Source organism: Psammomys obesus, unplaced genomic scaffold, assembly GCF_907164565.1.
Source record: "Psammomys obesus unplaced genomic scaffold, mPsaObe1.curated_primary_1811, whole genome shotgun sequence".
Taxonomy (NCBI): Eukaryota; Metazoa; Chordata; class Mammalia; order Rodentia; family Muridae; genus Psammomys; species Psammomys obesus.
The window spans coordinates 57,701,213-57,725,411 of NW_026585504.1; the positions used below are offsets into that span (position 1 = coordinate 57,701,213).

Below are 24,199 nucleotides of genomic sequence, written 5' to 3' on the forward strand. Positions count from 1 at the left end.
CAAACAAACAAAAACCATGAACAGTGGAGCTGGAGAGAGCACTTGCTGCTCTTCCAGAGGGCTGGAATTCTACTTTCAGCACCCAGGTGGGGGGCCTGAAACATTATTAACATACTTAAACATTATTTAAGTGTGACAAGCTGAGGGGCTTGGACTACGGAGCTATGGGAAGTAGGGCCTGGTCCACAGGGTCAGCACATGCTTCCTTCCCTCTGACTTTCTGCCCTTGGTTTTAGAAAGGTGGTTGGTTTCCTGCTTATAGAAAAGCGCAGGAAGCCTCTCCTCTCCTCCTCCTCCCCTCTTTCTCTCTCTCTCTCTCTCTCTCTCTCTCCACATGCGGCTACAGATACCCGAGCTGGAAGCCGGACATAGTAGCCCTTTCCCAGTGCTGGGGGAGGAGGACAGGCAGCTCGCTGAAACAAAGTGACCAGCCAGTGCAGCTGACCCAGGAAGTTCCCAGCCAGACCTGTCTCAAGAAAACAAGTGACAGAGAAACCACGGCCGACACTGTCCTCTGGCCTCTACACAAGCATGCATAGGCACCTGCACACACTCAGACAGAAGGGCAGGAGGAAGGAGATGGTTTAGGGCAAAGTGACAGCTGTATGAAAATGCCATAAAGAACCCCGTTACTTTGTAATTCTGGCTTTAAAGATTTGATTTTTCCTCGGTGCATATATATATATGTGTGTGGGGGGGGATTGTGTGTAAATATGTGTGTGTCAGAAGGAAGAAAGTGTCAAATTGCCTGTGAGCTGCCACGTGGGTGCTGGGAATTGAACTCAGGACCTCTGGAAGAACAGCCAGTGCTCTTAGCCACTGAACCATCTCCCCAGATGTATACTAACTTTAAAAGGAAACAGGAGAGAGATCAGAATGGTCTTGCACTTGCTGTTTTTTCAGGTACCCTTAAGTCAAAACAGTGGGCATGGTGACTCATGCCCTTAATCCCAGCACTTGGGAGGCAGAGGTAGGTGAATCTCTGAGTTCAAGGCCAGTCTGGTCCGCAGAGTGAGTTACAGGACAACCAAGGCTACACAGAGAAACTCTGTCTCAATATAATAAAATAAGTCCCCCAAATCTCTTTGAGCCACTACTTAATACTTTGGCACCACTTAACATATGTGGTGCTAGCTAATCAGAGGCCAAGGCAAGAGGCTCTCTTGATCTCAGGAGTTGGACCCCAGGCTGACCAATATGGTGAGACTCTGTCTCAAGTTAAATAAAACAGAAGGATGGCAAAGAAAAAAACCACAGATGAGTTTGGGGTTAGGCTCATGCAGGAAGGAACAGTTAGCAATATAGCAAGGGCACTGTAAGTATTGAAGCTCTGAAGGGAAAGGTACCCTGGCAGTCAGGAACCTAGGAAAACCACAAAACCACACAGCACACACACATACACAAAAACCTCACACAAGAGATTGGAAGGGAAAACTCCAGAAGGATGGCTGCCTCTGCTCGGGTGAGAAACAGCAGAGAACTGGGAGTGGGGACTGGGAACTGGGGGGGGGGGGGAAAGCAGGGTTATAGATCTTTTGAGGGGTGGAAATTTCCATGGTGAGTGAGGATTGATGGGATTTCAAGTCCTGAGGTTGGGGGAGCTTAGGGACTGGTGGGATTTGTTTTCTTTCTATTTATTTTTTTATTATTATCATTTATTACAGTTTATTCAATTTGTATCCCGGCTGTAGCCCCCTCCTTTGTCTCCTCCCAATCCCACCTTCCCTCCCCTCCCTTTTCTCCTACTAATCCCTCCCTCTCCATCCCTCCCTTTTCTCCCCTTATGACCCTCCCTTAGTCCACTGATAGAGGAGGTCATCTTCCCTTCTATTTGACCCTAGCCTATCAGGTCTCATCAGGACTGGTTGCACTGTCTTCCTGTGGCCTGGCAAGGCCGTACCCCCCCCCCAACCCAGGGGGAGATGATCAGAGAGCCTGCCACTGAGTTCATGACAGAGAAAGTCCCTGCCCCCCTTACTAGGGACCCCACTTGGAGACTGAGTCTATGGGCTACATCTGAGCCTGAGTTTTAGGACCTCTCCTTGCATTGTTCTTGGTTGAGGTATCATTCCCTTCAGGGACCCCAGGGCTCAGTTTTTATGGCTCTGTTGGTCTCCTTTTGGCATTCCTGTCCCTCCAGGTCTTTCTGTCTCCCCCTCCTTTCATAAGATTCCCTGCACTCTGCCCAAAGTTTGGCTATGAATCTCAGCTTCAGAAAATTAGGAATAATGCTACCTCAAGATCCAGCTATACCACTCCTAGGCATATATCCAAAATATCTTCAACTATACAACAAGGACACTTGCTCAACTATGTTTGTAGCAGCTTTATTCATAATAGCCAGAGGCTGGAAACATCCTAGATGTCCCTCAATGGAGGAAGATGGAATACTACTCAGCTATTAAAAACAAGGAAATCATGAAATTTGCAGGCAAATGGTGGGAACTAGAAAAGATCATCTTGAGAGAGGTAAACCAGAAGCAGAAAGACACACATGGTATATACTCACTCATAAGTGGATATTAGCCATATAATATAGGATAAACGTACTAAACTCTAAACTCCTAAAGAAGCTAAACAACAAGAAATACCCTAGGGAAGATGCTCAGTTTTCACTCACAAGTACAAACGCAATAGACATCGGAAGCAGGAGAAGACAGGGAACAGGACAGGAGCCTACCACAGAAGACCTCTGAAAGACTCTACTGATCGAGGTATCAAAGCCGGGAATTTGTTTTCTCATAGGGTGGGGCTGTTCCACTCTCCCACCTAGAAGCTGGGAATGAACATCACAACCCTTAGAAAATGATTCTTACTTTGGGGCTGGAGAGATGACTCAGAAGTTAAGAGCATTGGCTGTTCTTCCTAGAGGTCCTGAGTTCAATTCCCAGCAACAATGTGGTTACTCATAATCATCTATAATGAGATCTGGTGCCCGCCTCTGGCATGCATACATGCAGGTGGAACACTGTATGCATAATAAATCTTAAAGATACTACATACATAATAAATCTTAAAAAGAAAACGGCTATTAGGGTTAGGGAGGTCTTGGGAGGCGGGTGGGCACTGTGGAGTACCTCAGGTGGGGGCCTGGCTAATTTCCTGCTGTGAGGGCTTACAAAGTATATACAAAGTTTACAAAACTTTTAAACTGCTGTGAATAGCCGATACGGAGGTGTAATATTTGGGACTGCGTTTGTTTTTGAGCCAGGCTGTCTCCGAACTCACTATCTATTTGGGAATCGCTTTGAACTCCTGATCCTCCTGCCTCACCCCCACCTTCCAAGTGTTGGAATTACAGTGGGGCTCTAAGTCACGGTTTATGCGGTGTAGGGTTTCAAACCCAGGACTTCGTGCAAGTTGAGCAAGCACTTCATTAACTGAGCTAAATCCGCTCTAGGGTTTATTTTCATTCCACTTGAGAAAGTTTTTTCAGCTTCTTGCCAGTTGGTGGCGCTTGAGCAACAACACCAGATTCTCTGGTAGCCTGTTTTGCTACGCTTTTGCCATTGTCTACTTCCGCTTCCGCGAGGCGATGGCAGCGTCACTTCCGGAAGCTCCGCGTGGGCTACCTTGTGCGGCGTTCTCCAGCATGGCGGCTTTTGCCGGCCCCGCGAAGCCCAGTCTGGCGCTAAACCCGCTGGATGACTTAAAATTTCAAAAGACTCTGACGCAGGTGCAACAGCGCGCGAAAAAGGTGAGCGGCGGGGTGGCCGGGCGGAACCGGGAGCCGACCTCTCCCGGGCTTGGAGACTGTGGTTCAAGTCCGGAAGGAGACGGAGGCAGGGCAGGAATCGGTGTGAGAGTTGGCCCTTTAGGCCCTCAGGACTCACGTGAAAAGGAGGGTTACCACGTGTGAGAGCACGGCACCTCCCAATCTCAGACTATGTTAAAACTGCCACCCTTCTGCTTCCACCCGCAAAAATGAGGATTCGTGGCCTACCGCAGCATTCGTTAAGTAAGTATGTCCCCTTACATCGGAGTGCTTTGAAGACGGATCCGAAAACCCAGCACCTGGAAGGGGGAAGCAGGAGAACTGAGAGTCAGAAAATAGCTTGGACTAAGTATTCAGATCAGAGATCAGCCAAAGAAAATACAGACATTACCTGTCAAGCTATTTGCCAACGGTGGTCTTTATACTCCTTTGGGTTTTTGTTTTTAGAGACAGGGTTTGTCTGTGTAGCCTTGGCTGTCCTGGACTCGCTTTGTAGACCAGGCTGGCCTCAAACTCACCAGTGATCCGCCTGTCTCTTCCTCCACTAGTGCTGGGATTGCAGACGGGCGCACCTCGCCCGGCTTCCCTTTGGCTTTTAACATGAAGTGCATTGAGGAGAACCGAAGGGTTCTTTGTTTGTTTTGTTGTTGTTGTTGTTGTTTGGGGTTTTGCTTTTTAGTGGTAGTACTGAGTCTATTGTAGCCCAAGTTAGCCTCAAACTTGATGTGCAGCCCAGACCTTGAAGCCCTATATCTATTTCATGAATGCTGGTATCACCTGCATAGTTCCCCCTACTGATAGAGCAACATATTTGTAGGATTGAGTGTTGTGACAGAGAAGTACAGTCTGTATACTACTACAAATAGTATGATTAGATGCGAATGAACTACATTCAGAGTCGAAGGTCTCGGGTTCAAAGTGACAATGGCAGGCCTTTCCTTGCTTGTCCATTGATTGAGAATACAGCCAGCTCTTGGAACACATGCTGTGCTGAGGGATACACAGGTGAGGGCATGTGGGCATGTGTAGGTCAGAGAACAACTCTGGGAGTCTCTCTTGCAGAGTCCGTCTATTTTCAAAGTTCTGTTGCAAGCCAGTCGAGGTTATGTTTACTTTCAATCCTGGTGCAGAGACAGGCAGAGTTCTGCCTATCTAAAAAGACTGTAGAAAGCTGGGTGGTGGATGGTGAGTGACCTTATTCTCAGGAAGAAGCAGGTAGATCTCTTGAGTTCAAGGCCAGCCTGGTCCTCAGAGCTGGGGACAGCTAGGGCTACACAAAGTTTTTGTCCCAAAACAAAGAAAAAATAAAGAAAGAAAAAGGACTTTAGAATTAGTATTCTCTGAAGTTACCGAATGGTAGCATACTGAAAAGTGGAGACCCTTGCAGAGCGTTGTGATGCAGCCTGTTGATCCTCACATTCAGGAGTTAGAGGACAGCCTCATCTACATAGTGAGTTACAGGCCAGCCAGAGCACCTTAGTAAGACCCTGCTCAGAAAAGTGTAGACACACACACAAGTTTTGGTACAGTATGTGTTTGCATTTTTTAAATGTTTGTTTGTTGTTTTTGTCCTCAGCGAAAGAAGGAAGATGAACTTAATCCTGGAGTAATTTTTCTGGGCCACCTACCAGGAACACTTTCTGAAAGCCATATCCATGACTACTTTTCCCAGTTTGGCACTATTACCAGATTCAGATTGTCCAGAAGTAAACGGGTAAGATTCTGTATCTAAATTCAACTATGTATATTCTGGTTTTCTGTTTGTTTGTTTGTTTGTTTTTTCAGTTGTATGCCATCCTTTGTAATCATAGCCACACAGTATTGTTACCTACAGATTTCTCACTCAGGAACTTTTCACAAGCCAGGTGTGGTGGGGCATGCTTTTAATCCCAGCACCGAGGAAGCAGAGGCAGGCAGGTCTTTCTGAAGCCAGCCTGGTCTACATCATCAGTTCTAGGACAGCCATAGCTACATAGAGAGAGCCTGTCTCTAGGTAAATAAGTATAAATAAATTAACTTTTGCAGGTTGCAGTGGAGTCAAAATAAGCCTGGTTTAGTGGTCTACACCTTTAGTCCTGGCACTTGGGCAACAGACAGGCAGACCTCTGAGTTTGAGGCCAGCCATAGCTGCATAGTGTGGAATTGTGTCTCTAAAAAGAAAGGGAAGAAGTCGTGCGTGAGGGTGGAAGTTGGGTAGCTTAGTCTGTAACTGTCAGTCTATGAAACGCAGCTCAAAAGCCAAGTATGGTCATATACACTTGTAATCCCAGTGCTAGGGAGGTGGGAAAGGGGGATCGCCGAGACTGGCTGATCAGCCAGCCTAGCCCAGCTCCAGGCCAGTGAGAAACTTGTTTCAAAATTCAGGGTTGTTAGGGGCTAAGGAAATGGCTTAATGGTAAGAGCTGTAAGCATGATTTAGAACACACACACCTTTACCTCAAGCATGGAATAAAAAGCCAGTCAGTCATAACTGTATCTGTAGCCCCAGTAATGGGAGCCAGAGGCAGTGATTACAGAGCTTGCTGTCAGCCAGTTAAGCCAAAACAGCAGGTCGAGATATTAAGGTATAGAGCCATACATAAAAGAAGACACGGCATCCTTCCGCCTCTGCTTGTTCCCGAACAGAACAAGGTAGGCATCTTGAGGAACAGCATCCAAGGGTGACCTCCAGGTGGTGTGTACACTTGCACTAAAATTTAAGTCAGTTTGTGGTTTGTTAGAAGGCATTCCTACCTATCAGGGAGCTCATAAGTACATGGGGTGGGTGGGTTTACAGGGCATGGTCACACATTGCTTATAAGGCTTCACTCAGGAGAAGCGGGTAGTAAGGAATAGAATTTAAGACAACCTAGCCCTAGAGCAGAATCAGTATTATAAATGTTCATTTAACTGAAGTAATTGTTGCCAGGCTTCAGATTACATGGGCACGTAGGCCATATTTATTTTGTCACTGCTAATTCTGTGGTTAATGAACTTCAATTTGGTTTATGTAAGAAGAAAAGATAGGCTTCTCCTCTGGTAGATGCCCTGTATTTTGTTGCTGTTTGTTTTGGTGTGGTGTGGTGTGTGTGTGTGTAAATTTGCTTTTACTGAGGTTTGGGTCGCGGGTTGGGAAGTGTCCTCTTGTGACATATTCCTCCCTATGGGGAATGTCTGTTCTTGGCCCTGCTCTTGGTACCACCAGCCTATTGCCAACTGATTCCTCCCAGAAGAGGATCTCCTCCTTTTGGGAGCCTTCCTCCTGGCTGACTCTCCTGATTCCCTGAGCACTTCTCCCTCTTTCATCTCTGCAAGGTTACTAACCAGCTCCTTGAAAGAAAAGCATTCTTTCGTTTGGGTGTAGGGAAGGAGAAGGTGAGTTCAATTTTCATGAAGAGGCTCCTGGCTTTGGCTTTCTTTGTGGCTTTGTTGAGTCTGGTGTAGGTCCCACTGCCAGCATGGCCAGTGGCTTCTTTTCCTTTTGTCAAGTGTTTCTGTTATAGTTCCACCAGCTTCCTGGTAATCTCAGCAGTCGCTTCCTCTGCCTGAGTCATCGCCTCCTTCATGACATCTAAATTTTGTAGACACTATAGTCTCGTAGAATAGCTGCTCCTCACTTGATCTTGAAGCCCCTTCCCCCCCCCCCCATTATATCTTTGGGTCCCTCAAAGAAATAATTCATTTCTGATGCATGACTGCGTTTCTTTGTCAGCTACCAGGAGATACAGTGTTTGTTCTGGGCACTGTTCAGCCAGTGAAGGTACAGTGGGAAATGAGTCCATAGTTTGTTCCAGAGCTTAAAACATTAAAGTGTTTGGTTTTCATTTGATTGGTTTAAGACAGAGATTTACTATGTAGCGCTGGCTTTCTTTCCCGGACTTGCTCCATAGACCAGGCTAACCCTGGACTTGTTGCTCTCCTGCCTCTGCTTCCCAAATACTAAGATGATAGGCATGTACCACCATGCCCAGCTTAAAGAGAGTTTTATTTTATTATTTGTGTGTATGGGTGTCTTGCCTGCCTGTGCCTGAGCACCATATGCATGCTTACAGAATTCAGAAGGGAGAGGCATCAGAGCTCCTGAAACTGGAATTTCGAATGATTGTGAGCCGTCATGTGAGTGCTGGGAATTGAACCCATGTCCAGTGCGCTTAACCACTGAACAATCTCTCCAGCCCCTAGAGCAGTGGTTCTCAACCTTCTAATGCTGTAACCCTTATATACAGTTCTTCATGTTGTGGTGGCCCCAACCATAAAATTATTTTGTTGCCACTTCATAACTGTGATTTTGCCTGGTTTATGTGGTGCTGTGGCTTGAACCCAAGTCTTTGTGTTAGGCAAGCACTCTTATCAACTGAAGTACATTCCCAGCCCTTGGCTTTTTGCTTGCTTCCCCCCCCCCCTCCCTTTCCTTTCTTAATTTTATTGATTTGAATGGGGCAGGGGTGAATGTAGAAATCAGGTGGTTTGTTTGCTTCTTCCACCATGTAGCTCCTAGAGTTCAACTGGGGTCATTAGATTTGGTAGTTGGTGCCTTTGTCTGGTGAGTCACTTTACTGCCCCCTGCTTCTTGTTTTGGTATGGTGTGTCTTTTCAAATTATTTTTCAGAGGATTTGTTAGTTTACAGTGTATAGAGGAATGTTAATTAAGAACATGGCTGTTCTGACAAGAGATCACATCCAAAGACGTTCTAGGTCTGTGTGATCCAGCTGGAATACAGACACAGGCCTTTAATCCCAGGAAACAGGCAAGCAGATCTCTGAGCTCAAGACCAACCTGGTATAGAGCAAGTTTCAGGTGAAGAAAAGCTTAGATCCAGGCATGGTGGTACTTGAGTAAAGTTAGTTTGTAGAAGGAAGCATCCATGTTTGAAAGTGATGTCTACTTTAATGGCAGAAAAGATGATGAATCAGAGAAAGGTTTGACAGAATAGGATGTGCCCAACTCTCATGAGAAGAGAGAGGAAAGGGAAGCTACTTAAGGGACAGTACAGAAACGGGTTACAGAGAGAACTCACGTGAAGATTGAATGAGCCAGAGAAGGAGATTAGAAAAGATTGTTAGAGTTAGTTTGAGGCCAAGCAGAGCAATTCAGATGCTGAGAGAAAGGCCAGATTGAATCAGTCAGCTGGGAGAGGAGTTTGAGCCAGAACAGTTGAGTTGAGCCAGCCAGCTCAGAAAGAACAAGAAAGGGCGATCTTCTTACTAAGTCTCAGAGGCTGAAAATGTACTAGGCCTAGGTTAGATTGTACAGAAGCCTCCAGGACTAGGGCCAGGTTAGCAGATACAGCAGTTGAAACAGGCAAATAAAAAAGTGGTGGTCTCTTGGGTTGTAGGTCCACCCCCCTTCCCCTCCACCATCTTGGAGTGGAAGTACTTTTGGGTTAAGAGTACTGATAGTAGATGTTCACTGGCTGACGCTCAGGCAGGCCTTACTCTGTGTAGCTGAAATTAACTTTAAATTGCTGGTATTTATTTTGAAAAGAAAGCCAAATGGTAATAACGTTGAGTTTTTGGTATCTTTTGAGCTTTGTGGGTTATTGGTATTTTCGTAGCAACCTGATGAGAGGTTATTTTATCGTCCTCATTCCATGGAATGACACCTGAGGTTTACATGTTAATTAAAGTCAAGTGACATCACCAGGATCAAAGCGTAGGCATTTGAACTCCAGAACCTGTAGTACATGTAAGACTAATGTGGTAAGGAAATGTACTTGTGGGCTGGTCCAGGGATTAGGAACTCAAGGCCTGGCATGTTCCTTTGACTAGGCTACAGAAATCAGTGTCAGTTTCTTGGTGAGCATCATGACACTGAAGAATTGGTTGTTTTCACCACGTGAGATGAGGTTGAGCTGCCCACATTTCCCTACTACTAGGGACTGAACCCGAGGCATAACTGGTAAGCACTGGGATACAGTCCTGTTTTACTGAGACAAGGTCCAGGCTGGCCTCATTAGATTCATAAGATCCAACAGCTCCTTCTGCCTCAGCCTCCTGTGTAACTGGGATTACACCTGTGCCCAGACTGCCGTGTTTTAATGGGGGTGGGGAGGAATGCCCTTGCTGGTGTATGATCTGCCTCCATGACAAATAGAACTGCTGTGAGATGACAAATGAGTAGACAAGTCTAAGGCTGTGGGAGCCCAAAAGATAGCTTCTTGCCACCGGACAGTGTAATTGAATTCATTGTGGCCAGAGTACTCACATGTGTCATGCAAGTAGAATTTAAGGGATACCAGAAGATCTGTATATTCGAAGCTGTGACTGTCTTGTTGTTTTAACAGTTCCAGCGTGTGTAGAGTGGTGAGAGTTGTGACTGGTATCTCATAATCATCCACAGAGGCTTGTGGAGCTTGTTGACGTGTTAGATTTAACTGTGTGTTTCCTGTTGCAGACTGGACACAGCAGAGGCTATGCCTTTTTGGAGTTTGAGTCTGAAGATGTTGCCAAGATAGTTGCAGAAACAATGGATAACTACCTTTTTGGTGAAAGACTTCTATCATGTAAGTACTCTGACCTTGTAGCAAGAGGACTGTTTGTTCTCTGTAATGAGGTTAAGGAGTTACTTGTGGGGTTTGTGCTCAGGAATGGGAGTAACCCCTCCTTAATAGGTTGATTAACCGAGACTTGGCTGAAAGCCAGGCCTGGCGGTGCGCACCTTTGATCCCAGCATCCTACAGGCACAGGCAGGCAGTAGAGTGCCCTGCCCTGAGAACAGTTGACAGCATCACAGGGCTTCCTGGCAACATTTTCTGCCAGTGCCCATCACCAAGAGAAACATTCCTGGTGGTGTGGGCTGCTGGGTGTTCCCATGTGCAGTGGAAGGCGTGGCTCCTGCTAGGAGAAAGTAGATGGGCAAGAACCTGGGAGAATTGGTGCTTAGCTCTCTCTGGTTTGAGGAAAATAGTAGAAAGGGCTCTGGGTTCTACAAAGAATTGTTTGTTTGTTTACTGTTGCTACAAAGCATTAGCCCATCAGGGGTAGGATGAGAGTATCTGGGCCTGGGAGTGTAGCTTAGCTGGTAGAGTGCTGGCCTGACACGCACATGGCTATGGATTCCATCCCTAGGGACACATACACTGCATCTGATGGCACATGCCTTTACTTACTGTGTGGGGGAGGCGGAAGTTGGAGGATCAAAAATTCAAGATCATTCTAGCCAACACAGGGTTTGTGGTGCCAGCTTAGGCTACATGAAATCCTGTATTTAAAACAGAGGGCACAGCGGTAGCTCACCAGGTAAAGGTGCTTGCTGTGAAAGTACGACAGCCTGAGTTCAATTCCCAGAACCCACATAACTGTGGAGAGAGACAACTTCACAAAGCTGTCCTCTGGCCTCCACAGGCATCAGGGCATGTGAGCCCACACACATGCTCTGTTTGAGTTTTAAAAAGTCATTTCTCACAGGGCACAGTGGCTCAAGCCTGTGATCTTAGCATTCAGGGAGGCAGAAGCAGGTGAATCTCTGTGAGTTCGAGACTAGCCTGGTCCATAAACGAGTCCAGGACAGCCAGGGCTACACAAAGAAACACTGTCTCGAAAAACAAAAACAAACAAAGAATTGTCTGTCATGTACTTAGTTTATAGCATACAAGAAATGCCCTTCTGGAAATATTAAAATTAAGATCCTTTACTTTCTGTTTTTGTGTTTTTATATATATAGGTAAATTTATACCACCAGAAAAAGTTCATAAAGAACTTTTTAAAGAGTGGAATGTTCCATTTCGTCAGCCATCATTTCCAGCAGTGAAGCGCTACAATCAAAAACGGGGACGTTTCCAAATGTTAAAGATGGAATATAGATTTAAGAGGAAGGAAAATTTACTCCGGAAGAGGCTAGCTAAGAAGGGGATTGATTATACTTTTCCTTCATTGGTAAATATCCTTTTCTGATTTTCTTGGTGTCTGCTCAGTAGTTCTAGCACGTGTCTGTATTATAAAGATTATTCCAGTGCTCCTCACATGTGAGGTTTTTGGTTTGGTTTGTGCTTGTGGCTCTTTGGTTGATTGGTGGCCAGGCTAGAGCCTGCCCATGCTAGGCAAGTGTTGACATATTGCTGAGCACTTGCACATTCTAGTTCTCTGTAAGGTTTTCACTAAAACTTTGAAGCACTTCAGTGTGTGTGTGTGCGCGCGCGCGTGTGTGTGTGTGTGTGTGTGTGTGTGTGTGTGTGTGTGTGTGTTTCTGTGAGGATGGAACCCAGGGTACTGAACATGCATCATTCATTCCTCCAACCCCCACACACAGTTCCCCTTTAGAGAGATCTATTGAGTTATGTGGGCTGGTTTGAACACAGTCTGTAACTGCTCAGTCAAGCCTTTATTATGGATCCTCCTGCCTCTGCCTCAAGCTCCTGAGTAGACAGATAGCCCAATATAAGTGGTTGCTACTGTTATCGATGTTGGTAAGACTGGGTGTTGTTCAAAGCTGACATCAAACTTTTATGCAGCTGAGAATGACATAGAATTTCTGGTCTTCTGCCTCTGCTTCCAGAGTGCTGGGATTGCGAGTATATGTAATGATTCCAGGTTTGTGCGGTACTGGAAGTATAGCCCAGGGCTTTAGGTGTGCTGCTTTATATGAACGACATCCCCATCCCCCTGCCAGCTCTTTCCCCTGTATAATTTCCTGTTTGTGCACCAGGTGCCCAGCAGTGGACACCAGTTTCCCTTGGAGGCTAGAAGAGGACATTGGAGCTTCTAAAACTAAAGTTGACATAAAGTTGTAAGCTACCATTTGGGTGCTGGTAATTGAACCTGGTTCTTACGAAAGAATAGCCAGTGCTTTTAATTATTGAGCGATCTCTCTAGTCTCCAGTTTTGGTTGGGGGTTTGTTTGTTTGAGATACGGTTTTTCTGTGTTGCAGCCCTGGCTGTCTTGGAACTTTCTTTGTAGACCAGGCTGGCCTTAAAAAGATAGGCATTCAGCTGCAGCTATTCATATAGCTGACAAATTTGCACATTGTTAACTTTTTAATACTTGCTTATTTACAGGTCTTACCTAAGCCGAAGAAAGAGATTTCAGAAGACATTCCTGACACTCCTGAGGATCCTGAGGACTCAGAGCTTAACCAGGTAAGATGATCTCAATAATGGCCACCAGTTAGTTACTATAGAAACTCTTTCCATAGTGTTGGCAAGATGGCTTGGAATGAAACACTTGCCACTAAGCATGGCTACCTAGTTCAATCCCTGGGTTCTACATGGTTGAAGGAAAGAGCTGACTCCTAAAAGTTACCCTCTGACCTCCACACATATACACACACACACACATGCATACATACACAGTAATCCAAAAACAATTTTTAAGGCAGATTATCTGAAAAAAATAATTTCTGCTACTTCATGTTTTTGTTAAAGATTTCATTTGGTAGGGGTAGGTGTTTGGGGGTTCATTAGATTTTTTTGAGACCTGGTGTCCCCCACCACCACTTGGAGACAGGGTTTCTCTGTGTAGCCCTGGCTGTCCTGGAACTTACCAGACCAGGCTGGTCTCAAACTCAGAGATCCTCCTGCCTCTGCCTCCCACGTGCTGGGATTAAAGGCATGTATCATCGCTGTGGGGCTGAGACCTAGTGATTTTAACGTGTCCCAAGTGTTGTAGAATGCTATTAATATTTACTATTAATACATGGAACTATGGTGGTGTTTTATTATTTAACCTGCTATTATAAAAGTAAATGACACAGAAATCTGTTAGATTTTTAATATGCCTGTATACTAGAACTGCCCTGAAACTAACCCCCTAAGCTAACTTTTCTAATCTCAGCCAAAACCCATAAATACTTATACATGTTCCAAATGGGGCTGTTCCTCAGGCAGAGCAAGCTCCTCCTGGCCACATGCTTAACCTGTGGTGACTCCACTCTCACCTCTTCTTCCCCCAGTGATCCTTCTGTCTTTAAGCTGGAGAGCTAAATCCTCCTACCTTTCTTCTCCCAACCCAAGTGTAGGCATTTTTATTGGCCAGTCAGGGATTATTTTGGAGGCAAGGTTACACAGTATCAGTTGATGTACTAAACATTTGCTTGCTGGCAGAACAGGAAAGATCTCTGGGGACAAGCGATTAGCAGTAACTCCAGACCATGCTGCAGCACTCAAGTGAGCCTCCATTTTACATACTAAGCCCAAACTTACTGTTTTCTGAAGACTTCTCATCCTCGTGCCTTCCTTAGTGCTGGGTCTGTAATAGCTGGGCCCTTGCACTGCTCGTTTTTAAAAGCTTAAAACCGGATAGAGAGCTGGGCCAGTGAGAAAGAACACTTGCTGTGCAAATATAAGGACCTGAGTTCAGATCTTATTATCCACATGCCAGGACTGATGTATGTTCATATTCATGCCTTCCACTCTGGGAAGAGGAGGGACATGGACATGTGACAGTTGCTGGCCACCAACCTAGCTTCATGTTTGAGAGACTGTCGTAGGAAAATAAAACTTCGATGAAGTAGGGCACCCAGTGCCCCTCTGACCTCGGCAGGCTTGAATACACAGTTGTTAGCTGTGTGGGTGCTGGAAATTGAGCCTAGGTCCTCAGCCAGTACTGAGCTTGTCTCCAGCCTCTTGATCTTCGTTATTTTGTCATTTTAGTTAAGATTTTGCTTCATATTCTTTTAAACAAATATTTCATTTGTAAAAATAAATGTCAGCGTGAGTCAGGTGAGCAGTTCTGTGATTATGGGTGTGTGTACATTAGACTATAGCAACCCTAGGAACAAGAAGTGAATTAGCAGAGGCATTTCTCCAGTGCTAAGTCCCTTGCTAGTCAGGAAATGAGATAAGGAAGCCTTGCTGGGACTTTCCCCTCTGCTACAATAACTAATGCCAGCTGTCTTTCACTATAAAACAAGAATATAGGGGTTGCTGAAGGTTTTACCTCTTCCTTGGCTGAATCTTGAGAATGTTTATCTTCCATAGAACCTGTCAGCATTTTTCCAAAACACTAATTAGTTAGTGAGAGATGGCATCTATTTCCAGGCTTATTAGATCTTCCTCAGACTTTGGCTATCTTTTAACCTCTTTGCCCAATCTTTTTTTGATAATTTATTTGTGTTTTATGTATATTGGTGTTCTCTCTGCGTGTATGTATGTATGTAAGTGTGAAGGTGTCAGATCCCCTGGAACTGGAATTACAGACAGTTGTGAGCTGCCATGTGTGTGCTGGGAATTGAACCTGGGTCCTTTGGAAGAACAGACAGTGCTATTAACCACTGAACCATCTCCCCAGTCCCTCAGTCCCAATCTTGTTTTGTTTTTCAAGATAGCATTTCTCTGAGTAACGTTGGCTGTCCTAGAACCTGATCTATAGATCAGGCTTGCCTCCAGCTCACAGAGCTCTCCTGCCTCTGCCTCCTGGGTGCTGGTATTAAAGGCATGAGCCACCATGGCCCAGCACTCAGTCCCAATTTTAACAGTCACAGGAGCGCTGAGTCAAGACTTGAGGTCAGGGTGTGTTGTAATCCTGGCTGAGCTTATGGCATGCACCATAATGTCTTAGTTAGAGCAAAGCCTTACCCTGCTAACGGGAACTATTTGGCAATTTAAAAGATATGCAGACAGCTATACATGTAGCTGAGAAATATGCAGACTGTTAAATTTCTAGCCTTTATTTTCAGGTTTTACCTACCCCAAGAGAAAGGCTTTCAGGGCTATCTAGGAAAAAGGAGAAGAAGATTACGAGAGCGTTGAAGAAAAAAATTACCAAAAACATTCCGAAGAAGCCTAAAAGGAATAGGGATAAGAAGAAGTCTGTGGACAGCCAGGTGAGCTTGTTCTTGTGTTCTGGGAATCAGTGCTGGAGATATAATTTGAAGGAGGTTTGACACAGGATTTCATGTAGTCCAGGTTGACCTCCAACTCATAATGTGGCCAGGCTAACCTAACTTCTGATCTTCCTCCCTCTGCCTCTGCTCCTGAAAGCTGAGGTTACAAACATAAACCATTAATTTGGCTATATACTAGATTGAATGTTGTGACATTTTGGTAGATCCCTAAGTAGTGACTTAAATTTTTTTTATCTACTATCTTACCATAATAAAGCATCTCTAGTCAGTGAATTTGCATAGTTTGCTAAGCTTCTAAACTCTTCACTGTCTTCACTTAGGTCACCAGGAGTTAAAAACAGGCTGAAAATATATCACATGGTACAACTTAAACTAGGAGGGTAGTGATGTTCGGTGGTCATTCCTGATGAAGCTGGGAGAGTAATGATGTTGGGTGGTAGTTCCTAATGCCTGTGCTCAATCCTGGACTGTAATGTTCTTTTTGGTTTCAGGGTCCCACACCAGTTTGTACACCAACGTTTTTGGAAAGACGACAATCACAGGTGGCTGAAGTCAACGACGATAAGGATGATGAAATCGTTTTCAAACAGCCTGTGCCCACAGTGAAAGAAGAGGGGCAAAAGACTCCAACACCTGCAAGTTCTGAGAAAAAACGACGGAGAAAAAGAAGAGCAACCAGTGATCCCTGAAGCATCCGTGTGCATATTTTCTAGGCAGGTGTGATTTTGTTGCAAAGGCCTGCTATATTTTACTAGTGACATGCAAGCTGTGACGAGACTGTTGGAGGAAAAACACGTTTGTTCATGCCAGTGAGGACAGCCACCAGGAACTTGTCTCCTTTGACCTGAATTTGTATTCAGGCGTTATAGCTCCCTTAGTTTTCTCTGTCTATGTGAAACTACAGGCTTAGATACCACCAGCAGTCTTTGACTGTCTGTGTGGTGGTGTGCACATAAAACCCAAAGGACTATTTCAGGCTTCAGCCTCAGGCATTTGAAACTGGAAGTTAAATACAGAGAAGGCAGTCCAGGTGTGAATATAGAGTACAGCTTTTTACATGCGTTCAAGTGCTGATGAGTCCAGAATGACTTGTTTTCACCCATAGTTAATTGCAGGTAAGCTAGTGTATAGGCTTAACAAATCAGTTTCAGCAGTTGTCTTCAAGATTCACATAGTGACCAAAGTTTTCTGGCTTTAAGTTTCTGTGCTTTTGTATTGCTAATTCAGGTTTATTGAATATACCTATCAATCACGAGTAAGCATTCTTTTCATCCTGTTGGGGTGTACATGGTCTGGCGTGTGTGCATTAAGGGGAGATAAAGTGTCTTCTGTCATTCATTTGAAATAGGCCTTTTTTTTTTTTTTAGTTTTCAAAACATGGTTTCTCTCTGTAGCCCTGGCTATCCTGGAACTCACTCTGTAGACCAGGCTGCCTTCAAACTGAGGTAGAGATCCACCTGCCACTGCCTCCCACCTACTGATATTAAAGGTGTGACTCTGATTTCAGACCACAGCACATAGCACCTTGATGACCTGGCAGTGAATTCAGGACCCAGGTGAACATTTCTCAGTGTGAGAGCCTTTCCCATTCACCAGCAGACACTTGAGACTTTAGAACTTAGCTTTACCTACAGACTAGTCTGAGCTAATGAATATGACTTAGAGTCAAGTCAGAATGTCACAGCTTAAATGCCTGTGCCATATATATGTGTGTAAGCCGGACTTTCTTCAGTCACTTTAACTTATGTGTGTATGTCTGTGATGTTAGGGGAGGAAGAAACACACAGGCCATGGCACATATATAGAACAACCATTTGAGACAGAACTGGCCAGCAAGCCCCTGAGATCTCTCTTCTCTGTTGAGGGGTGCACCACCAAGCCTGGTTCTTTACATGGGTTCTAAAGATCATACTTAGGTCCTCATGCTTGAGAGATAGGTAATTTACTGTATCTTCTTCCCAGTCCCATTTTTAGTTTGTTGGGACAGTCTTGTGTATTCCAGACTCACTGATAATTACTTGACCCTCCTGCGTCTGCCTCTGGGTATGAACCACCCTGCCTGGCATCTCTGCCCCCTTACTGGGGACTGAACCTAAGCCCTGTGCACTCTACCACTGAGCTGTATCCTCAACCCTATGAAGTAGTTTTTGATGACTAACAATTGACTCAAAGTAACAGTGACTTCCAATACTTGTAATATCCTTATGGCCTCAGCACCTAGACATCTGCAGGCATTGAGATTGTGTTTAAGGAGTGACATCTGTACTTGATTGTATCTGACTATACATGGACATCAACAGGTGTATGTTTGCCGCTGATTTGGATACTAGGAAAAGACCTAGATCTAAGAGATGTCACATCTACAAAAACTGAAATGAGCATTTACACTTGCCTGAGCTCAAAAAAAGGAAGCCGGAGGGATGGCTCAGGTTATTAGCACCTGCTCTTCAAAGGCTTAATTCCCAGCACCCACATGACAGCTCACAATTGACTGTAACTCCAGTTCCCAACATCCTCTTCTGGGCAAGGACACCAGGCCCAACTCTGTAGACAAACACACAGGCAAACTACCCATCAGTATCAAATCTAACAGTTTTTACTGTTGATTGTGCAGTTATGCCATCACAACACCCACATGTGACTGTAGGACCCATTTTGATGTTACAAAGGTCAGTGGAGATAATGCAAGGCTCCATTGTGTTGTGGCATTGTGATGTCTCGGGCTTGAGGTCAGAATGTTCACTGATGGCAATATGGTACTCCACATGTACCACTGTATCACAGTTATAATGTCACAATTTAACACTGGAGCCACAATCACAAGGTAATGACAGTGAAGCATTTACTGTAACAACTCAGCTCTGATACCACAGTGTATCACAGTAGAAATGCTTTATTGTGACCATGAACTGAATCTGGTTTTCCACTGCTGGTTATGGTGCTACACAGTATCGGAGGTAGAAGAATGAAGCATTTTGAGGGCAGCCTGGGTTATGTAGAATCTGTTTCAAAAAGGAAAAGCAAAATAAGCTAGGTTTGTGGTGTGCTTGTTTGTCATGCTTGAATCACTGAGGTGCATTCCCAGCACTGAAAATTGATCGTGGTGGTACTTTATGGAGGCAGGAGGATTTGAAGTTCAGGGTCATCCTAGCTGTATAGTGAATTAAGACTGGCTTGTTATTCAGGAGACCTTATCAAAAAGAAAAAAATTAAAGTAGTATGCAAGACTTTGAACCTTTGGGTTCCCATACTCTTGCATGATAAAGAAGTGTATTATAATTTTAGTGGTTTACACCATTTAGTATTTGTGTCAGATACTATTGCAAGCACTTCATCTCTTAATTTTTAAAAATTATTGTCATATACATCACTTTAAGTATCTTAACTGCTTGCTTTTCCTTTCTGCATGGTGAGCAAACAACTGAGGAATTAGTTCTTTCCTTCCTAAGTCATGGTTTCCCTTGTTTCTTGTGCTGTGTGTAGGCTGGCTGGCCTACAGGCTGATAGGTGACTCTCCTTCTCTGCCACCCATTTATTTCACTGTGTGAGTGCTGGGGTTACAAATGAGCACCACTGCATACATACAGCTTCCTATTTGGATTTGGGATTGAACTCAGTTCTTGAGACTGCGGATGAAAAAAGTAAGCACTTTTTCATCCAGCCCTCACTTGTATTTTTTGAGCTTGTTTTTGTGAACCTGGAGCTCACCATTAGATAGACTGGCTGCCGGCTGCCAGTGAGTCCCCAGAAACTACCTGTCTTGGCTTTTCGAGACAGGGTTTCTTTGTGTAGCCTTGGTTGTCCCACTGTCCCAGACTATATAGACCAGGCTGGCCTTGAACTCACAGAGATCAGCCTGGCTCTGCCTCCCCAAATGCTGGGATTACAGGCGTGGGCTACCACACCCTGCTCCACCCCTATCTTTTTATGTGAGTTCTGGCAGTCTGTACTCATTTTTATTTTTGCAAAGTGGAACACTTTCCCACCAAACCATCTTCCTAGGGCCTAACTGGTTTAATGAGAACTATTATATGAAGTCAATGTTACTATTCTTATTCAAGAAAGGAAATTGAGCACTGTAAATGAATGGTTCCCAATTAAACTGGCGCAAGGCCTTGTCTCCGTGGGACAAACTCCTGCTGTATTATTTTTATATACAATTTGTCCAGAGGTAACACCATCCACAGTCATTAATAATATATCAGTCATTAATAAAGTGCCTCACATAGAGACATTCTTAAGATTTATTTATTTGTTTTATGTATATGAGTGCTCTATCTGCTTGTACACTGCATGCCAGAAGAGGGCATCAGCTCCCAGCATAGATGGTTGTGAGCCACCATATGGCTGCTGGGAATTGAACTCAGGACCTCTGGAAAAGCAGACAGTACTCTTAACCACTGAACCATCTCTCCAGCCCCTGTTGTATTATTCTTAGCAATGGAAAGGAAAGACACACAAGCCTTGTGGATGAGAACTGATTACTCTGAAGTTGGCATGGAAATGGGGTTTGGGACAGTTACCCCAAAAGTCGGCCAAGATTTCTTATTCAGATTTGTGCTGGCTAGTTTTATATATATTCGACACAAACTACAGTCAGCTGAGAGGAGAAAACCTCAATCGAGAAAATGTCTCCCTAAGATAAGGTTGTGAGCAAAAAAACCTGCCAGGCATTTTCTTAATTAGTAATTGATGGGGCGGGCCCAGCCCATTGGGGGTGATGTCATCCCTGGTCTAGTGGTCCTGGGTTAATAGAAAGGCTGAGCAAGCCACTAAGTGGCACCCTCCATATCCTCTGCATCAGCGCCTGCTTCCAGGTTCCTGCCTTGAGGTCCTGCCCTGATTTCCTTCAATGAATTTTGATTTGGAACTGTAAAGAAATAAGCCCTTTCTCCCCAATTTGCCTTAGTCATGGTGTTTCATCACAGCAATAAAAACCTTAATAAGCCATCATCTCAAAATAACAATATGCCACTAGGTGGCAATAGAGCCTAAAAACTAATCCTAAAAAAAAAATCTGGCATTTAGTTTGGCAGACATACCAGACTATTAGGGAATTTATACTGTTAACTTTTTTTTTTTTTTAACACAATCTTATATCCTTAGGTAGCCTCAACTTGCTGTGTAGCCAAGGATGACCTTGAATTTCAAGTGCTGGGATTGCAGATGTATCTTACCTTGGTGCTTTTGCAGTATTGGGGATGGAACCCAGGGTTTGTGCATGCCGGACAAGCATCCTACCCACAGAGCCAGATTTCCATGCCCCAAACCTTACCTAAAACTAAAATTCTATGCTGGGGACTTGGCTTTGATACCAAAATCATTTTAAAGGCAGTCTTGTTTTGGTTTGGTTCCTTTAAGTGGTGTGTATGCAAGTGTGCGGGTGCTACAGAAGCCTGAAGAAGGTATTGGCTGGAATTACAGGCAGTTGTTAGCCACCAACATTAATTCTGGGAACCAAGTTCTTTGGAAAAGCAGCAAGTGCTCTTAACCAGTTCCTAAACACAATCTTTAATTCACAATGTACTTTCAACTCAGTTTTATTTATTGGCATAAACACTCTACTTAGAATTATGTCATTTTTCTGTTTCACTTAGTAATTTTAACATTTTGGATTTTCCTTTTCTTTCATTCTTTCTCCCCCTTATTTGTTTGTTTGTTTGTTTGTTCTTTCTCTGAGGCTATCTTTGAGACCTCAATCCTCTTGCCTCAGACTCTGGAGTACTAGGATTACAGACATGTGACACTATACCCAGCTGCAGTTATTTTTTAAGTTATAGCTCTATGATGTATTCCTAGTCTTGTTCTCCAAAAACAGTATTTTCAGTTTCATTTGGAAAGTTAGAGTTTAGCTGGGTGTGGAAGTGCACGCCTATAAACACAGCACTCAGAGAGGCAGAGGCAGGTCTGTCTACAAAGCAATTCCAGGACGTCAAGGCTACACAGAGAAACCCTGTCTTGGGGCGGGGGGGAGAATTTACCTTGGGCCAGGAATTGGGGTCCTCCCCACACCACATACCAGACATGGTCTTACTATGTAGCTCCAACTGTCCTGGAACTCAGCTGTATAATCAGGCTGGCCTCTGCCTCCCAAGTGTGGGGATTAAAGGTGTCTCATCATGCCTGGTCTTCATATGTTAATATTTTTGTTTGGTTAGTTTTGTTTTTTGTTTGTTTTCAAGACAGGGTTTTTCTGTGTAGCCCTAGCTGTCCTGGAACTCACTATGTAGACCAGGCTGGCCTCAAACTCAGAAGTCCATCTGCCTCAGCTTCCAAAGTGCTCGGCTTAGAGACAATTCAACATCACCCCTACCCCTGCTCAAAGTTGAATTTTTAACATTTACATTACACCTGCCTGAGTGTTCCATCATTTCAATTAAAGAATGCTTCAGGCTGTGAACCTAGCCTGGCTGAGAAAGTGCTTGCCTACCATGCCCAAAACCCTAGATTCGATCCAAACAGAGCTGAAACTAGGTCTGATTGTGTACACCTCTAATCCCAGCACTTGGGAGACAAAGGCAAGATAATCAGGAGTCCAAGAGGTCATTCTTGGCTACAGACTGAGCTTGAGACCAGCTTGGGATACCTGAGACACTGTCTCCAAAGGGGACAGGGGTGATGGCAGGTGTGTGTGGCGCGGTACGATGGGTAGTAGCATGTGGTTTTAATCCCAGCACTCAGAAGGCAAAGGCAGGTGAATCTTGAAGCTAGCCTGGTCTACATGGAGAATTCCAGGCCAGCCAAGGCTATATATTAAGACCCTGTCAAAAAAAAAAAAAAAAAAGATGGGGGGGGTGGGTATTGCTCCGTGATTTAGAGCACTTGCTCTTCTTCCAGAAGACCTGGGTTCATTCCCGAACACCCACATGATGGATCATAACCATCTGTAACTCCAGTTTCAGGGGCATCATCCATCACCCTGTTCTGGCGTCCGAGGACGTCTGCAAATTTTATTAGTTTTATAGTAACATTGCTCGGCAGGTGTCTAGATGCCTGCACTGTTTCCACTTGTGCTAACAGAAGAAGAGGAACCTGTGCCATCAGAGATGTTACTTCTCTGACCAGATGGTGCCAATTTTAGAATCTTCCTAGTTATAAATAAAGCTGTCATCTCTCTGATGCCCAGAAAAAGAGACTCAAGACATTTGATACTTGCCAAACATGGTTTTTTTTTTGTTTTGTTTTTTGTTTTTTTGTGCGAGTGTTCCAGCATTAACCCTGCTTCCCTCCAGCCATTTCATTCACAGTCTCTTCCATGGCCTGGGAATCTAAGTAATCCCACAGCTTGGGGTTGATGTGGGGAAACAAACCAGCGGAAGTCCTGCCAATCAGCCAGCAAGAGACTGACATGGGGGCAGTGTTACAGGCTGATCATTGGCAATTTTCTTTCTTCTGAAGGAATATGACATTTCCCCTTCTATTCTGCTTTAATACTTCAGCAAATGGTAAGTACTGTGGATGGTTTTCTGTTTGTTTGTTTGTTTGTTTGTTTGTTTGTTTGTTTGTTTGTTTTTGAGACAAGGTCTCTTGTAACCCATCCTTGCTTGGCACTTGAGGTCCAAGCTTAAACTGACTTTGACCTCCTGATCCTCCTGCCTTCACATCTCCCCGCCTCACCCCCACCCCCCACCCCCTGTACTGGTGTACACCACCATGTCTTTGGTTGTTTTTGTTTTGAGAAAGGGTCTCCCTGTGTAACCCAGGCTGGCTTAGAACTCACTACTATGTAAGATAACCATCAAGTTGAATCAACTAGCAAAATAACATGTATGTGCTTGTGACAGAGATGGTGACCCGAATTTGATCCACAGAATCCATAGTGGAAGGAGAGAACTGGTTCCCAAAAATCCTCTGTCCTCTGTGCATACTGATATGCATACAGGGGGAAAATACAATATTGTATTTATTTTTATGTGTATGAATGTTTTGCTTGTATGTAAGTGTACGTGTGTGTTGTGCTAGAGAAGGGCAGAAAAGTATCAGATTCCCTAGAACTGGAGTTACAGTTAGTTGAAAGCTGCCACGTGGGGCTGTAGAGATGGCTCAGAGATTGAGAACGATGGCTGCTCTTCCATTGGTCCTGGGCTCAATTCCCAGCAACCATACGGTGGTGGCTCATGAGATCTGGCGCCCTCTTCTGGCCTTCAGGCACACATGCAGACCGAATACTGTAAAAAATGATAAATCAGGAAGAAAGAAGAAAGCAAGCTGCCACATGGATGCTGGGGGCTAAGACCACAGCCCACTCCCCAGCCCCTTAATTGAATTTTTTTAAAAGAAAGAAATGTAAACATTCTGCAGCACAAAGTGGTGGGTGTTGTGATGAAAAGTAAAACAAGAGATGGAGTCTGGAGATTTCACTCAGTTATTGTGAAGAAGTTGCTGTTTCACTCATTCATGAAAAAGCCCTAGGATTGATTCCAGATGTGATGGCAGGGTTAAATAATCAAAGAGGAGTCAGTGAATTAAGCTCCTCCCCCCTCTCTCACACACATACACACACACAAAAGTGGACAGATAGAAATTCTTGCTAGTACACTTTCACATTCAGAGCTTTCTGAACACTTGGGACACCTTCCAGAGCTGCTGGCCTCTTTTCTCATCGCCACAGGTAGTATGATAATAAAGTCAACTTGAAAGAAATCTGAGCCTGGTCTGCAGAGGGAGTTCTAGGATGGCCAGGGGCTACAATCCATGGTATGGTTAAGGGAAAGGTTTTATTTTA

General features: G+C 44.5%; 1 protein-coding gene across 1 annotated transcript; it reads left to right on the forward strand.

The window, feature by feature from the left end:
* The first annotated feature begins 3,551 nt into the window (after positions 1-3,551).
* Nifk (nucleolar protein interacting with the FHA domain of MKI67) lies at positions 3,552-16,819 on the forward strand. Its single transcript, XM_055601537.1, has 7 exons — positions 3,552-3,697; positions 5,292-5,429; positions 10,089-10,197; positions 11,358-11,569; positions 12,689-12,769; positions 15,307-15,453; positions 15,966-16,819. Exons 1-7 carry the CDS (start codon positions 3,593-3,595, stop codon positions 16,161-16,163), a joined length of 990 nt encoding a protein of 329 aa, XP_055457512.1. The 5' UTR covers positions 3,552-3,592; the 3' UTR covers positions 16,164-16,819.
* The last annotated feature ends 7,380 nt before the right edge of the window (positions 16,820-24,199 follow it).

Excerpts from the sequence above, each read along its gene's own strand:
- Nifk (XM_055601537.1), top strand. The coding sequence starts at position 3,593 with ATGGCGGCTTTTGCCGGCCCCGCGAAGCCCAGTCTGGCGCTAAACCCG. Across the intron at positions 5,430-10,088 it reads GATTGTCCAGAAGTAAACGG|ACTGGACACAGCAGAGGCTA; the intron begins GTAAGATTCTGT and ends TTCCTGTTGCAG. Across the intron at positions 10,198-11,357 it reads TGGTGAAAGACTTCTATCAT|GTAAATTTATACCACCAGAA; the intron begins GTAAGTACTCTG and ends TTATATATATAG.